A 17,457-nucleotide genomic window follows, 5' to 3' on the forward strand; every position below is an offset into this window, starting at 1 on the left:
CCTGGGAAGCGAGCAATGATAATACCAACATGGGCCAGTGAAGCAACATCCTCCACAACTAGACTGAAGAACAAAAGGACAGTAACTTGTCTGTTCCCCTTCCCCCAATTCTCCAGCGCTGTTCCCCTCCCCCAATTCCCCAATAAAATCTTTACGAAAGAAAGCGATCCAAGATGGCGGAGTAGATAAACGCTGTGCTTGCCTCATCCCATGAACACATCAAAATTACAACTACATTATAGAACCATCAACCTGGAGAACCACCTGAAGTCTAGCTGAACAGAAGTTTTATAACTAAGCATATAAACAAGAAGCCATGTCGAGACTGCAGCTTTATCACATTTGAAGGCAAGTACAGAATTTGAATGGTATTTGAGCATGCAGTTAATTTAAATGAGAAAAAAATTGGATCTTGAAAATAAAAGAAACTACAAGTTAATAAAAAAAAAAAAAGAAAGAAAGAAAAGAAAAAGGAAAAAGATTTCCTGGTGAAATGTCCAAACAGAGGCCCTACAGATTCTGCAAATATTAGAATACATAAGAAAACCACATTCATTTGGAATTAAGACCTCCTGAATTCTCGAGGATGTTATTATTCTTAAAAATCTAGACAAGTCCCTATTTTATCATCAGCCATTCAGATGGGATGTGTGCTATTTTTAGGACTGGACCCAGCAACCTAAGCTAGAACTTACAGCCAAAATAGCATACACTCTTGAAAAACTCAATAATCTTTCTTGTAGTTCCTCAAGAAAATTACTTCATTTAGTCATTCATCTGTTTTTGCAGCTGGTAGGAGAAGCAATGCTACCACTTCACAGTACTAAAAAATATCCACTATCATATCTTCTGCTTGAAAACTCAAGTCCCCATTCCAAATGGAAAAGGTCTGAAATGCTTGGAGGAAACATTTCTACTTACAGGCATTCAACTGGGAGCTGGGGTCAGTACACTTGCCTTTTCTTTTGCTTTGTTTTCGTTCTTCATCCCTGATTTTCCGTTCAGCTCCCTATATAGGTCAAGACAAGACAAGACATGGTTGTTTATCTGATTCTCTTTAAAATATTTAACCCTTATCCTGACCAATGGGGGTGGAGTGGAAATATCTCCTCCTCTTTGGAGATGAACTCCAGTACCTATTATATTCATGGAGCTTATCATAATACTTTCTTCTAAAACACCTATTCTTAAAACGATTTTTAACTATGAAATCACAGGGGAACATTTATTTTAAAAACAAAAAAACAGAGCAAAAATTCCCCTCCATAATGGATGTGGCCAGGTTAAATGAAAAGCTGAGAAGATCTGCTAATGTCCCACACTGCATTCAAAGGCATGAGTGACTTTTCCTGTTCCCAAATCACAAGAAAATGAAACAAAAAATACAAGCTGACCTTACTTTATTCTTTCCTAGATGGGCAATGCTATCACTGAAAGCTATGATTCTCTTCAAGGACTTAGCATCAACTAAGTGAAAAATATGACCAACTGTAACTCACAAGAGCAAAGATTTAACTAGAAAATGACATGATCAGTTCAAGGAGACCAAGTATACTCCCAATCCTCTAGAGAGGACATTTTATGCACGAGGTGTGCCATCTATACAGAGTGGCAGTGCCATGCAACTGAACTCACAAAAATAAAAAAAGCCATGTGAGTAATAGACAAGAACTGAAATTAGGCCAGTGTAATAAAAAACATAACTATTAATTAATTAATCATTTCACTTGACCTACTGGGATGGCAGATTTCTTTATTATATTATCCAGTTAAGTTTGAATTGGTGGCCTATTTTTCTGTAAATTCCTTGATGGCAGAGAGGCAATAAAAACCATCCCACTGATTCTGGCACTATTTTATAATAAAACAACAACGTTTTAAAAAAAGCAGAATACAAAACCACTTATGTGGGCTGGCCAAGTGGCTCAGTTGGTTAAGAGCTCGCTCAAGAGTGCGAGCGCTGAGCAACAGCGGTTCGAGTCCCGGCCTGAGCTGAGCTACCAACAGGTGGAAGGATGGCTCAGCTAAAAAACAAACAAACAAACAAAAAACCAAACAAACCACTTTTGCCTCTTCCAGGTGTTAATATACTAGCATATTGGTAAACATGCTTATATTGGCAAACATACAACCTGCTTATAAAAATTGCTATTAATATTGATACAAACACTATCTCCCTGACATAGAGAAACAGGTAAATATGCCCAATCTCCCAGCTACTACTGAATAGAAATGGCCTCTGTCTTTCTCAGTCCTTCCTAACAGTCTAATAACTTCATTTTGATGGTTAATTACACCTCCCAAAGGTAGTTTTACAAAATAACTCATTTTCCTCCTTATTTATCAATTACATCCCTAAAGAATAAGGGACTTCTGCTTCCGGTCAAGATGGAGTAACACAGACCAGATTTACCGTCCACCCAGAAACAACTAAAAAGACCCAACAAAATTCATGAAGAGGATTTTTAAGGCTCTGGCCACTAGGCAATAAACGACGACGACCCTCATGAAACAGGGAACAGTGAGGTAGGCCTCCAGGTGAGCATGCTGATGCTGTCACTCATCTCAGGTTGACACCTGGTGGTCTCCTTAAGCCAGGTTCAGAGAGGTCAAGGCAGCAGGCCAAACAGCAACGGGGAGGAGTTACTAGAGAAAGAAGCCCAGAGCTCATCAGAGGGCCCCCCAAATACTCAGCAGAGCACTGACAGCACACGAATGTGAGGAAGTGACCAGCAGCTGGGGGAAGGCCTCTGCAAAGACAAGAGAATAGCACCTGAAACTCATACAGGGTCCCAAATAGTGCCTGTTCCCACCAGCCCGACTGGAAAAACTTCCAGTTCACCAAGCAGTGGGTAGAAGAGTCAGGAAAACCTCGCCACCTCAGCAGTGCAGAATAACTAGCCTGACACTGAACATTGCTCCACCCACCTATCAACTCATAAAAGTAAGACCTGAAAGGATCAAACTGTTTCCAACTAACCTCACTAGATCTCAGGATAAAGTTCAAGATTCACTGATTACAAACTTATCAGCACCCTACAAGTTAAAACTCACAACGTCTGCTATCCAGGACGATCGTCAGGCACGCAGAGAAGCAGGACAACAGGACCATGTGAGGAGGACACTCAAACCATGAAACCAACCCAGCACGGACACACAGGTTACTCAAGGACATTACCATGGTTCTTACAACTGCAGTCCACATGTTCAAAAGGCTAGTGAAAAAACCGAACATGTTAAAGCAGACAATTGAAAGATATAAAATAGAGCCAAGTTGATCTCTAGAGATGAAAAGCATGTCTGAAATGAAAAATACACAGGACGGGATTAACCACAGTTCAGACAAGACAAAAAAAAAAGACTGGTGAACTTTAGGACATAACAATAGAAACTATCCAAAATGAAAAACAGAGAGAAAAGGTAACCCAAAAAATTAAAAAGAGCCTCAGTGAGCTGTATCCATGTGTAACTCACTTTCCTACAGGAGGAGGAAGGAGGCATATTTGAAGGAACAATGGTTGAAAAATTTCCAAATTTGATGAAAATTATAAATAAACCCCCCAGATCCAAGCAGCTCAGTAAGCTCTAAGCAGAAGAAACATGAAGAGACACATCAAAGTGCTCAAAACCAGTAAAAACAGAAAACCTTAAAGACAGAAAAAAAAAGACATGTTAAGCACTGGGGAACAAAGGTCATGATGACGACATATTTCTCACCAAGAACTATGTATGCCAGAGGACACAGTCACATCTTTGAAGCACTAAAGGAAAAAGCCAGTCAACCAGAATGTTATACCCAAGCAAAAAGACCTTTCAAAACTGAAGGTGAAATAAAGACTTCTCAGACATACAAGAGCGAAAAGAATTCATCACCAGTAGACACACTGCAAGAAATGTTAAAGGACATCCCGTGACACTGGAGACCCATTTAAATTCAGGCTGTCTCGAGTCTGAGTCAACAACTAGAGACTGATCTTGGGAACTCACATTTGTTCCCAGTTACAGCCACAGTGAGTATTGCTCTGATGAAGAAGAAAACTATATGTGGAAACTAAGTGTCAATGAAAGTTTTCTCTGTTAGGATGGACCAGGTATATATATATGAGCTCAGAGGAGGAGGAGCTGCCTAATCTCCACTGGTTAGTGATCTAATTCCTGTTCCCGTTTTCTCTGAAAAAGTGCTAAATTGCTGCTGCTTCTGAAATAACAGAAAATTCAATTTGTTAAAGTTGTTAAGAAACTCATAATAAAGTACTGGTAAAACGTCTTCTTGGGAGAAAGAAAACGACGCAAATACCTCTGAAGGACACCAAAAGATGTCTCATTTCTAGTTTCTTACTGTGAATGTCGACTAGATTCGTAAAATGTGAGAGTTTTAAGAGACAACAGAGGGAAATAAATTGACAGGCACCAAATAGCATGTGAATCAGAAAGAAGAATCAAGATGGCAGGTGGGATATTCCACAGAGAGGCAGCAGAGGACAAACTTACAACAGAAGCAGCCGCAACCGTATGGGGGACAGTTTTAACCAGATACACAAGAATCAGCAGTGGGTGAGAGGTCAGAAGGGGCTGCATGTGGCTGAAAGGTTTAAGAACTTTGAAAATTAATTATACACAGCACATACATACTAATTTTTTTTCATGCAGAATTTTCTGTCAATCCATAATAGCTCTGATATTAAGAACTGGGGATGAAAACAGTGTATAATTTCACCTTCTATGCCCCTTGGGCACCTTGCTGTTATTATATGACACTTATTAGCACTCCTATATGCCTTAGGGCTGAAAATCCCAAAAGGGAGAAGATCAACAACTTCTGTCTCCATGTAGATCTCTATTCCAGCAAATAGGGAATAACAGGTAAGGAATATTTTTAGGTGCCTTACAAAGAAGGCCATGCCCAGAAAGGCTGAGTGTGTCTGGGCATCTACTAACAGGCCCACAAGGCGCTGCCAGACACCGACGCCTGGTTTCTCACCACGTCTCTGTGATCTCCTTTCACCAGTGTGCAGAGCTTATACCCAAGTCATGAAAACATGGCCACTGACTCAGGCCTGCACATCTGACACGCTCTCCAAGACTTTGGACAAGTTCCCTTACATGTGATCGCAATGAACGTATGAGCAGGCAGGAAGTAACACCAGAAGATGGAATCGTGTCTTGTTCCAAAACACACTCAATTTTGCAACCTTGAAGAGAAGGCGCTCCGCTTCACAGAATACATTAGCATCACTCACACAGCAAAGAGAACTGGTTTTGAAATTTTGTACAACCACTGATTAATAAAATAACTTTGGACAATTCATAAAAACTTTCCTGTGTTTCATTTTCTAAGACAGCTACCAATAAAGGAGCCTCCCTCAAAAAGTCTTGATGTTAAAACCAAATTTGTTTAAGAGCATGAATCAATCCTGTTCCTTCTCTTCAAAACTGCTTGTACAGTCTTTACCATCTGATATGCAAAATTCCAATTCACGCTAATTCGTGCTGACATCTTCTAATACAGCGATATGCAAAGTGTGATCCATGGACCAGTATCAGCCCATAAACTCTTATGGTCCAAGGAAAAATGTGTCAGAAATTGAGAAAGCAATTAGATAGGATAATCTTATGTCTGTTCAATCAAATAATTGAGACTTGTAGTTTGTATGACTTTGTTTTATATTTCATTTCATATTCCCAGCAAGTCATCTGACTTTTGATCATATTCTACAGAAGTTCATGACAGATAAGAAATAAAGAAATGGTCCTTCACCATAGATAATTTGAGCCACTGCTTTAAAAGATGATCCTGAACACCAACGGAGGCCCTGGATGCAGGAATCGCCCTTCTGCAGGGCCTTCCGACAGTGCCATTTCAGATGCAATCTCACAGTGGCCTTGGCATCAGAGCAAGCCCCATTGTGTTTACCACTTGAGCTTAGCAAAGATCTTGTGAAACATAAACATTTTCAGAGCATTAAAAAAAATGAAGCTCTTTATGAATTCTAAATAATGCTAAGGAAAATCATTAAATAGACATGAAATCTTTTAACAAACAACAGAGGTGAAAGAAATTTTGAATTCAACCAATAAAACTGTAATTTCTCCCTAGACTTTTAGAAAAAGAACATGGACATCCAAATAGTTTGTGTGTATATGTTTTTTTTAATGTTTTCTTTTGGCTAAAAAAAGGATGTGGGGCCGGCCGAGTGGCGCGATGGTTAAGAACTGGCTTGGGATGCCAGAGGGCCCCGGTTCGGATCCCACATATGAGGGCCAGTGACACTGCCCTCCACAGCAAAGATGCTGAACAACAGCTCAACCTGGAGCTGGGCTGCCGTGAGTCGCCAGCGACGGCGTAGGCTGCAGCCCCTGTAGCAGTGGGTTGCCATGGGTTACCATGTGTAGCCAGCAGCCAGCGTGAGCGGCCAGCAGCCGCAGTGAGCGGCCATCCAGAAGCCGGCGACTGATGTGCCTCGCCCAGGAAGAGCACAATGATGGTGCCAACTTGGGCCAGTGAAGCAACGTCCTCCACAACTAGACTGAAGAACAAAAGGACAGCAACTTGTCTGTTCCCCTTCCCCCAATTCCCCAGCACTGTTCCCATCCCCCCAGTTACCCAATAAAAAATCTTAAAAAAAAAAAAAAAGGAATGTGCTATGAAGGAAAGAAATTTGACTTAGAAATCTCTGTTCCATGCTGATGTGAGTCGTCATTTGTAAAACGTAGCATTATGTGACAACATGGTGCTGGGCAGACTAATGGGCCCTTGAACATGACCATGTCCTAATCTCCAGAGCCTGTGAATATGTCAGCGTACACGGCTAAGGAGAGTTAGGGCTGCTAATTACTGACTTAGCACAGGGAGAGTATCCTAGATCATCAGCACAAGGGTACTGAAAAGCAGAAGAGTCAGAGGAGGACAGGTAACAGTAGAAGCAGTGTCAGAGTGACGCGACGTGAGACTTGGCTAGCCACTGCTGGCTTTGAAGATGGACAGGTCCATGAGCCAAGGAGTACGGAGCAGCCACTGGGAGGCGGAGCCGCAAGAAGACAGGCTGGCCCCGAAAGCCTCCAGAAAGGAATGCAGCCTTCCAAAATTAGCCCCATGAGACCTGGGTCAGACTTCTGACCTACAGAACCGTAAGACAACTAATATGTGTTGTTTTGAGCCATTAAGTGTGTGGTAATTTGTTAAGAGCAACAACAGAGAACTACTACAACCTGGGACATTCTCAGGCACGTAGTAGGTACTCAGTAAGTGTTACTGAATCTGGGTGTCTGAGACAGCTCTCTGAACTTGCAAGGTCTCAGGTGATCCACTGGGGCCAGAGGCCTGCTCTGTGCATCCAGCACAAAAGTTAGGCCTGTGACAGCAGACACACTTCCAGTTATCTAGTGCCTTCCAAAATCTTAAGAACAGAGAGGTTTTTTAACAGGATAAAAAGAGGAGAACTGGCAAAAAAATACAGTCCTGTGTTTTCGAGTGGGAAAAGTGAGTGTTCTTCAATCTCAGCTCAGTAGCCACTCCCTCATTTACGGCAGCTGCCCGGCTCTCCAGGACACTGGTCTCCAGTCCTCAAGGCCCAGCGGGCCTACTACCTGCTCTTTGGATTCAGTCCAGCTGAGCCCCTGGCTCTGCACCTGGCAAGTGAGCATCGCCTCTCCAGGAGAAAGGAGCCATGCCAGAGGAAAGGTTGATGCTGACCTCCGTGAGGCCTGCCTGTGGCTTAGAGCAGATTCTGATCTGCATCGCCTCCTCCCCTGCCTTAGCAGCCAGTGGACACCCGCAGGGAGGAGGGGGGCTCGGAGAGGGAGAAGGGCATCCCTCTGCGACCCCCAAACGGAGTCCTCAGGCACAGAGCTCAGGAAGAGCCACTGCAGCCACTGCCTGCAACCCAGGAAGCCAAGGGCGGCGCAGCCTGGCGTGCGGCCCTTATGCACCACCCGGACTCTACCAGACACACCCCTGACAAAATGTAGTTATCGACTCCTATCGTTTTTCCATGGAAATGAGATTGTTTTTTCTCTTCCCTATATAATGCGTCTTTACACGGCTAAAACAACAACTGCTAATTTACAATACCTATTTCATACTAACAACAGTACATTCATATTGAACTTAAATAGTAAAAGACCCTCTTCTTTTTCCGTGAGGAAGAGTGTACCTCGCAGGCTTTATTCTAAGCATCCCTACCCAGGCTGACAGTCTTACCTTGTCACAGAAGACTTTTATCTGGCAGTACGCCCGATGCACAGGCTTGTTGCTACGGTTGTTGTAACTATAGGTGTCAATTTGAATGTTAAGAGGCAACCCCTTCACGCCTTTCTGAGAAGAGAAATCTGTGCTTAAGCAGTTCACAGAGATGAAAACCTGCAAAGGAAAAAAAAAGTGCCATAAGCAATAGGCACGGATGGTCAACCTTAGCACAGCTTGTAAAAATACTCTAGTACCACTGAAATTACTCAAATATGTTCTAAATGAGAGCTCTCATTTAAGAGAAAATTTTTTTAAAAAGTAATAAACAGTTAATTCTAAAACTACTTTTGGTCATAGGAATGGCAGACTTTAAAGGGAAAAAACAGCCAGCAGCTTTGAACTGGTCAATTTTCTCTTCCAGAATACTTACATAGTATCATACAGTGGATGAGACTGGCTGTCTTTCTTAGAGTGAGTGAGTATGTATGTATGTATGTATGTATGTATGTATGTATGTATGTGTTTACTTATTTATTAGATTTTATTGGGGAGTAGGGGAAGGGGAACTGATAAGTTGCTGTCCTTTCATTCTTCAGTCTAGTTGTGGAGGATGTGGCTTCACTGGCCCATGTTGGTATTATCATTGTGCTCTTCCCGGCTGAGGCAGATCGGTCGCCGGCCATTGGATGGCCGCTCATGGCAGCTCTTGACAGCTCACGCCAGCTGCCAGCCACTCACAGAATCTCACAGCAGCCCACTGCAGCCTACGTCGTCGCCGGCAACTCATGGCAGCCCAGCTCCAGGTCGAGCTGTTATTCACCATCTTAGCTATAGAGGGCGCAGTGTCACTGGTTCATGTGGGATCTGAACCCCGGGCCCAGCTGCTCAGAGCTGGCATCACTCACCAACTCCTAACCAGCGTGCCACTCCGCCGGCCCTTAGTGTCATTTTTAAATGTTACCAACAGGTTCTCTCTGGAGCTGTTTTATAGCTTGGTGCAAATTCTCTGGGAATCTGCCTGCATGCATGTCTGTACCACCACTTAGGATGACCTGTGGCACCTGACGTCAAATATTCTGGAATTTATGAAATCAGTGAGTCACATTATTAAAGTGGTACTGAAGTTGTTAGAGAACCAGGTGAATCTTTGTACAGCTCCATTTCACCATCCCTCCCCGCCCCCCAAATTTTGTGATTCTGGATTTCAACCTCTACACACACAGTCACAATGTTTTTTGAGCTCCCTTTCAACTATTTAGTTTTAGAATTTATTTCTAAAGTGTGAGCACCACACAGTGGATGTTACTGAAATTACAGTTTTTAAAAACAAGTTGGCACCTTTCAAAGACCTAAGACCCTTAGGCTAGATTCTTTCTAGTCCACAGGTCAGCAACCCCTTAGCCCTAAGGGGTCCACCAGAGAAGTGTGAGTGCCACTGGCTGAACCAAGACCCACATGGGGGTACATTAAATTAAGTTAGGAAGGGAAAAACCATAACCTGTAAGAATGTAAGATAAAAGAGGAGGGAGTGGGAAGAAAGGGTAAGGAGAAAAGGGATCGCCACAATGTCAAAGAATGCTCTCTAGAAGGAATGCAAAATGCTGAAATATTGGGTTGTTGGAAAAGTCACAACGTATTTTTTCTGTTTTTCGTTGCAAAAATGTGCATGACTTTTACGACAACCCAATAGTTTTTATTCTTGCTCTAGTCTATATACTGTTTCTAACAAGGAAATGACCAAAACATGCTAAAGGAGTGAGAACTTGTCCAAATTAACAGATTTAAAGTAATCTCTCATCTTGTCCCTCCACAAGGTCTCCACTTAGACTAGTCTACTCACCATGCCTAGAACACCCTGCAAATGTTCGTTCCTGCCTCACCTCTCTGTCCTTGTCATTCTTCCCCCTCCTGTCCCCGTTGTCCCAGTCCGGGTCACCTCCACAGAATGTTCCCATTCACCCCCACCTTGTGTCACGGGGTCAACAGCACTGACACCATTCACGGAGCACCTGATGTTTTAGGTGCTGGCATTTCATACATGACCTCATTGCATCATCGCCACAACTTTGAGAGACAGTATTATCACCCTTCCTTTACTGGGGAAGCTCAGAGGGGTTTTAATACTGTCCCCAAGGTGGGCTGGCTGAGTGGCGCGTTGGTTAAGAGTTGGCTTGGGACACCAGCTCTAAGCAGCAGGGCCCTGGTTCGGATCCCACATGAGGGCCAGTGACGCTGCGCCCTCTACAGCTAAGATGGTAAACAACAGCTCAACCTGGAGCTGGGCTGCCATAGTCACCGGCGATGGCGTAGGCTGCAGTGAAACTGCAGTGGGCTGCCATGAGCTACCGTGAGTGGCTGGCAGCCAGCGTGAGTTGCCAAGAGCCGCCATGAGCAGCTGTCCAGTGGCCGGCAACCGACTGCCTCGCCTGGGAAGCGAGCAATGATAATACCAACATGGGCCAGTGAAGTGACGTCTTTCACTGGCAACTTGTCCGTTCCCCTTCTCCGATTCCGCAACGTTGTTCCCCTCCCTGAATTCCCCAATAAAATCTTAAAAAAAACACAAAAAAACAAAAAAACTGTCCCCAAGGTAGAAAGCAAAAGACTGGAATTCGTATCCAGGACATCCCCCTTCACACCATGCTACTTCTCTTTCTCAAATCAACTTTTTATCCTAATCACCTTGCTTTTTTACCACTTGAAACAGTCTGCTATTTTTGTGTGTGATTGTTTATATCTCCCTGACTAGACTGTAGGCTAGCTCTACAGTTTCTGCTTTGTTACTTTCTCAATACTTAGCATAGTGCCTGATCTAGAATGGCCTTGTCTTATCTGCCCTGATTTTCCTTCCCATTTAACTCATTTCCAGTAAATAAGCAAATTGATTTAATTTCTAGATACTTAAATCCAGGTATATAGGTAGAAGTGGCACATATGAATTTCAAATCCATTAGAGAAACTTAGTGATTTCACTATATCTATGTATTTTTAAAAAACACTTCATACACAATCCATAAATGCAAGTCAAGGAGATAGTCTATGGAATGGATGAAAGACAGACAGAAAGGCAGTAGCCCATGCAAATAACTGAGAATATAAAGTAACCAAACCACTATATATATTTCATTTTACAACCAGTGGACAATCCAAACTTTTCTCTATCATCCCAGGCCAGTCACATGGCTCAATTCCTAAGGCAAAAACAGCCTCCTGGGAAAGTTACACTTTCCTAGGAAGTCTCTGACCCAAAGTGACATTCCCTTCACGAGGATTTCATGGCGATCCAGCCTAAAACCTAACCTCCCCTTGCAGTGTCAAGTTTCTATGTCAAGGCAGAAATGAGCGGGAGCCAGGTCTCAGGATGAGGACAAGCGTGGAGCCCTCGGAGAGGCTTCACCCCCCAGCATCACTCACCATCACTCACAATCTCTTGCTTAAATATGTTTTTCTCCCATTTCTTAAGTCAATTCTTTCCAAACTCAGCAGTTTCCTACATGTATCAAAAGCATTCCTAAGTCAGCATTAGAAACACCACCTTGTCTAGATAAACACACAAACATGCCAGTACACAGTGAACAAGACGTGCAATATAAGCATGCTAGGCCAGGGGCATGAGGCACCGGTATGGATGACCCGCAAGAGAAAAATGGGGCAGTGCTCATGGAGCCTCTTGCCGCAGTGTCCACGGCAAGAACATGCAGGACAGTTACGGGGACACGCTGGCACTGAAGGGGACATATATGCTATGTTTAAGCCTCAACCAAAGGCTGGCAAGGGGGCAAGATGCCTATGTATGTTCTAGCAAGAGGTAATGTGATCGACAGAAAACGCTTTGGTCAGAAAAAAACAGGAGTGTTGGTCCCAGCTCCATCACCAAATAGTGCTGTGATCTTGGGAAAGATCAAATGCAAGGTTGAATGAGATGACCTCTAGATTACTTCTAACTCTAGTGTCCCGCGACTGTCTTTATACTGAAAGATGATGAATCCTTCATCCCTACTCTGTATTTACTAGTGACAATAATTTTGAGTAATACATTTATCAGTCAACTTCTTACAAATCACATTATTTAAAAAGTAGAGCCGGCTGAGTGGCTCAGTTGGTTAAGAGTTAGTTAAGAGCGCAAGCTCTGAACAACAGGGCCGCTGGTTTGATTCTCACATGGGCCAGTAACGCTGTGCCCGAGCTGAGCTGCTGCTGAGCTGCCAACAGGTGGCAGGATGGCTCAGCTGGTGAGAGCACGTGCTCCTAACAACAAGACTGCCTGTTCAATGGTGGGCTACGTCCACCTGCAACTAAGACTGAACTTGGCACCTTGAGCTGAGCTGCCGCCCAGATGGCTCAGTGGATAGAGCGTGCATGAGCTCTAAACAACAAGGCTGCTGGTTCGACTCCCATATGGAACGGTGGCTACGCCCACCTGCAATTAAGATTGAACACAGCACCTTGAGCTTAGAGGCCACGAGCTGCCGACAGGCAGCCAGATGGCAACTGGTGCCCTCCACAACGAAGATTGAAGAACAGCTTGGCTGGTTCCCCTCCCCAATTCCCCAACACTGTTCCCCTCCCCCAATTCCCCAATTAAAAAAAAAAGTATATATAAAGTTGCCATTTAAAGTAATCATAACTACTCATGTAAAATTAAGAATCTTATAAAAACAGTGGTTCTCAAAATGTGGTGTCAGCAGCCTCAGCACTGCCTGGGAACTGGATGCTTTGCACCCCTGACTCCATTAGAATCACCTGGGGAATGTATGTCCATGCTGCCTCCCCAGCCATATCCAGAGGTTCATGTCCCATTGGCCTGGGGTGGGTTCCAGACACTAGGGCTGTTGTAGCTGATCCCCAGGTAACTCTAGTGATCAGCCAGGATAAAAACCACTCCCTCAAGTGATTATCTTCTATACTTACACACTTTGATCCACAAAAGCTCTCCTATGGCTCCAAAACACAGAGATTATTAAAACAAGTCCCAATATATGGTTTCCTTCCTTTAAAGAGTTTAGATACTCTTACATGTATTTATATGGATTCCATCAGCTTTTATAATAAATCACTTTTACAGAGGCATAGCCCTGACACATAAAAAGAACATTGATTTAATCAATGGAAAGTTATCTATTAAAGGAAACACTCAACCTTGCTCTTTAATAAGTCCAGGCAAATCTTTAATAACTCATAGTTTGTAAGATAGCGGCCAGAATAAAAACTATTAAAAACCTATCGGGCCAGCCAAGTAGTGGTGCATTGTTGGCTTGGGACGCCAGCTCTGAGCAGCAGGACCCCGGTTCGGATCCCACATTAGGGCCAGTGACGCTGCGCCCTCTACAGCTACGATGGTGAACAACAGCTCAACCTGAAGCTGAGCTGCCGTGAGTCGCCGTGAGCGGCCGTCCAATGGCCAGCGACCAATCTGCCTCAGCCGGGAAGAGTGCAATGATAATACCAACATGGGCCAGTGAAGTGACATCCTCCACAACTAGACTAAAGAACAAAAAGACAGCAACTTGTCTGCTCCCCTCCCTCCCCCCAAAAAACCTATCAAGCTCATTTCTTATGTTTAGCTCTCAGGTGACGTTTGATTTTCATAGGGGTCGACATGTGTGGATGAACTGTGTGTTTAGGTGAGGGTGTAAGGCTGATTTGTTATGTCATCCCCACTAAGCTGAAAGCTCCTGATGACAGAGACAACACTCAGTCGGCCCTGCTCCACAGCACCACACAACACAGGTGTTTTTAATAAATAAGGAAATTGCAGAGGGAGTAGTGAATAAATATGGCTAAAAGGAAATACGATGGAGACACATAAAACAGCTTTCATGTACTTCTCTAAACCAGGAGTTGTCTAACTTTTTCTGTTCAAGGGCCCAAAAGTATCTTAGCTTCTGTGAGCCACATACAAGTACTTAACTCTGCAGTAACAGCGCAAAAGCAGCCACAGACAATATGTCAACAAATGGACATGGTGGTGTTTCAATAAAACTTATTTATACAAACAAGCAGTTGGCTGGCCAGGGCCAAGAGCTGCGGTTTTTGATTCCTGATCTAAACCTTCTCGAAGTTGCTCGGACAGTAATTTATCCTTATGTCATCACAGTGTGGTAAACAGGGAGGAAGTGTTATTTCCCTGTTTGTAATTCAATATTTCCACTTTCCACATAAGTGACTTCCTGAGAAGACACCCAGTGTGGACCTACCTCTTGCTAACGTGTCATTGACCCATGAAACCACACTCTTAGGTTTTACTTTTTTTTTTTTTTTTAGCTGGAGCCATCCTGCCACCTGTTGGCTGCTCAGCTCAGGCCGGGACCCGAACCGCTGTTGCTCAGAGCTCACACTCTTGAGCGAGCTCTTAACCAACTGAGCCACTCGGCCGGCCCCTTGAAACCACACTCTTTATCAATATGAACTACTTCATGGAAGGGACCAGAGTTAAGTTTTGAGGGAGAAGCTCAGCATCTAGGAATTTTTATTTAGGAAGGTGACAATCTTTAATAGGAGCACCCAAAACAGATGCAAGTGCAATGTAGGAACTTGAGACAGACCTCTCTTTTGGGTCCTGGTGCAGCAACAGACAGGTGTGTTCTGTTCCTCACAGCATTAACATTTAGGATTAGTTCTGCCTAATGGGCAACCTCCTGAACGAGCAGGACGATAGGCCAAGTCACCCAAGTCTGGATAAAACAAATGTTCAGACCATTCTCACCATGTAGAAAAATACTTTCTATAATGTGATTACAGAAAACTCCCAGTATCTCCTACAGAGGGTAGGAAAGAGGTAAAAACTAAGATGGATTATTACACATTCAACTCCTCCTCTAGAAAATACTCTTAAAACGTCCTATTTCTGAAGTCTGAGAGTAGGCTGAATGATACACAACCTTCCTTCTCTAGAATGATACAAAGATCTTTAAGGCCTCAAATAAAAACCTTTTCTGTTTTCATCCTCCCTTGCCATTGATTTTGAGGAAAAGTTTGATTTTAGTTGAATAATTGGAACATAAATCTCAAAAGACGAGCAACTAATGTTCCCACCCAAAATCACTAGAAGAGGGGAAAAAAAAACTAACCACAAAAATAAACTGCTCAACAGGTCAGAGATGCTCTGCAAGATTCCTTTCCCAATGTCCAGCCCACTTTTCTGAGGCAGTTCCTCATTCTTGACTGAGGATTCATGTACTTAGAACTTTTCAAGATTTAATTTTGTCTTCAAACCTCAGTTTGAAAATGAGAGGAAAACAACAAAATAAAGATTTATGTTATAAAGGGTTAACTTGTACAGGATTTTTATTCCCAATGCTTACAAGCACCGAACCAACAAGAAATCAGATCTTGGACTAATTTATAATGATTTTTCCAGGAAACATTATGGCAGCCACACAATACTATTCACACAGCCAGCTGCTTTCTCTACTCTTACTCCTCAAGGGGAGGAAAAAAGGGTGAGAAAGACACAAAAAACAGTATGCTCAAAACACAGTTCACCATCAGAGGTTCATTTCCCAGCCAATAAAGTGAAAACAACTGAAAACAAATTTGACAACCCCCCTCAACTCACCTACTTTTTGGGGGGCTTTATCATCAATACCACAAACCCAGCACAATTCCAATAAAATGTGCTCACTGTCTAGTCTAAAGAAAGCAGTCAGATATGTGTATTTTAACAAGTAAATTTCATCTGTGGGTAGAGACCATAGAAATATTTTTTACCCACCTAATTCACACAAGAAAAGTGTTAATAAGCACTTGGAATGCATGAGTCAAAAGTTATAAAAACTGTAAGTAGTTAAATCAGAAGCTATTGGGTTGTCGGAAAAGTCATGACGTAGTTCCTTTTTGTTTTTCGTTGTAAAAATGCGTCATGACTTTTCCGACAACCCAATAAATGATGAAAGTGACTACCATATTTCCCCATGTATAAGACACACCCCTTTTCAAAAAATTTGGGGTCTAAAAACTGGGTGTGTCTTATACAGTGGTTGTAGTTTTTTTTTTACTTGCATTTCCCACTTTTTCAAATTTTGGGCCCCCAAATTAAGATGCATCTTATACATGGGGAAATATGGGAACTTAAGTACACAATATTAGGATTTTTTTTAAAAACATTTTATTGGGGAATTGGGGAGTGGACCAGCCAAGTTCTTGTTCTTCAATCTTTGTTGTGGAGGGCGCCAGTCGCCATCTGGCTGCCCATCGGCAGCTCGTGGCCTCTAAGCTCAAGGTGCTGTGTTCAATCTTAGTTGCGGGTGGGCACAGCCATCATCCCATGCGGGAGTCAAACCTGGCAGCCTTGTTGTTAAAGAGTGCATGCTCCATCCACTGAGCTATCTGAGTGGCAGCTCAGCTCAAGGTGCCGAATTCAGTCTTAGTTATGGGTGGGTGTAGCCCACCATCGAGCAGGCAATCTTGTTGTTACACCAGCTGAGCCATTCTGCCACCTGTTGGCAGCTCAGCAACAGCTCAGCTCGGGTGCAGCATCACTGGCCCATGTGGGAATCAAACTGGTGGACCTGTTGCTCAGAGCTTGCGCTCTTAAACCAACTCTTAACCAACTGAGCCACTTGGCCGGCCCCGATATTAGGATATTTTTAATGAACCAACAAAAAGCTGTTCCTTTTTAAAATTTTACCCCTTAACAGTAATACTCGTTCTATATTATTATTCATGAACAAAAAAAATCCCAACATCCAAGTAATATAGTCTTAACTTTTTTTTCTCCACAGAGAGAGTCAGGTAGAATTTTGCATGTTTTTATAACATTGCTGCTATAATAGCGAAAAGAGTTTCCTTTGACTTTCATAAATGGTTTTCTTAAAAAGCAGAATAAACTATTTCAAAATGTGAACCTTTAGATTTGCTAAGAACAATAATGAACCACCTTATGACAGTTTAGATAAAGTTTTCTTTTTAAGGCTCTGATTTTTAAACTAAAATAGAGTAACAAAGTGTTATGCTCATCAAAGTGGCCCAACTATGAGCTACTATTTCAGGTAAAGAGCCACGTTTCCATACCCTGGTCATCTAGCTCAGGGGATGGAACACCCTGAACATGCCACCGCTATTTAACACTTCTGTCACTTTGTCATACTGCAATTATAAGGGCTCTAAGTTCCTTGATGGCAGGGATCATGTGTGATTCATTTTTAAAATTTCTTCCAATGTTTAGTACATTTAAAAAAAAAATTTCTGGGCCGGCCGAGTGGCGCGATGGTTAAGAACTCGCTTGGGATGCCAGAGGGCCCCGGTTCGGATCCCACATATGAGGGCCAGTG

General features: G+C 43.0%; 1 protein-coding gene across 3 annotated transcripts in view; it reads right to left on the reverse strand.

Annotated features, from left to right (window-relative positions):
* Window positions 1-17,457, reverse strand: part of GRHL1 (grainyhead like transcription factor 1) — a 59,870-nt gene that overhangs the window by 10,952 nt on the left and 31,461 nt on the right. For 2 of the 3 annotated variants that reach the window (XM_019649999.1, XM_019649997.1), the window contains 2 exons: window positions 8,201-8,359; window positions 922-1,009 (listed from right to left, as the gene is read on the reverse strand). In XM_019649999.1, the coding sequence (XP_019505544.1) occupies window positions 922-1,009; window positions 8,201-8,359 (247 nt within the window). The remainder of the gene's footprint in view (window positions 1-921; window positions 1,010-8,200; window positions 8,360-17,457) is intronic. The other variant, XM_019649998.1, reaches the window with a different exon arrangement.

Source organism: Hipposideros armiger, unplaced genomic scaffold (assembly GCF_001890085.2).
Source record: "Hipposideros armiger isolate ML-2016 unplaced genomic scaffold, ASM189008v1 scaffold_137, whole genome shotgun sequence".
In the NCBI taxonomy this organism is placed as follows: Eukaryota; Metazoa; Chordata; class Mammalia; order Chiroptera; family Hipposideridae; genus Hipposideros; species Hipposideros armiger.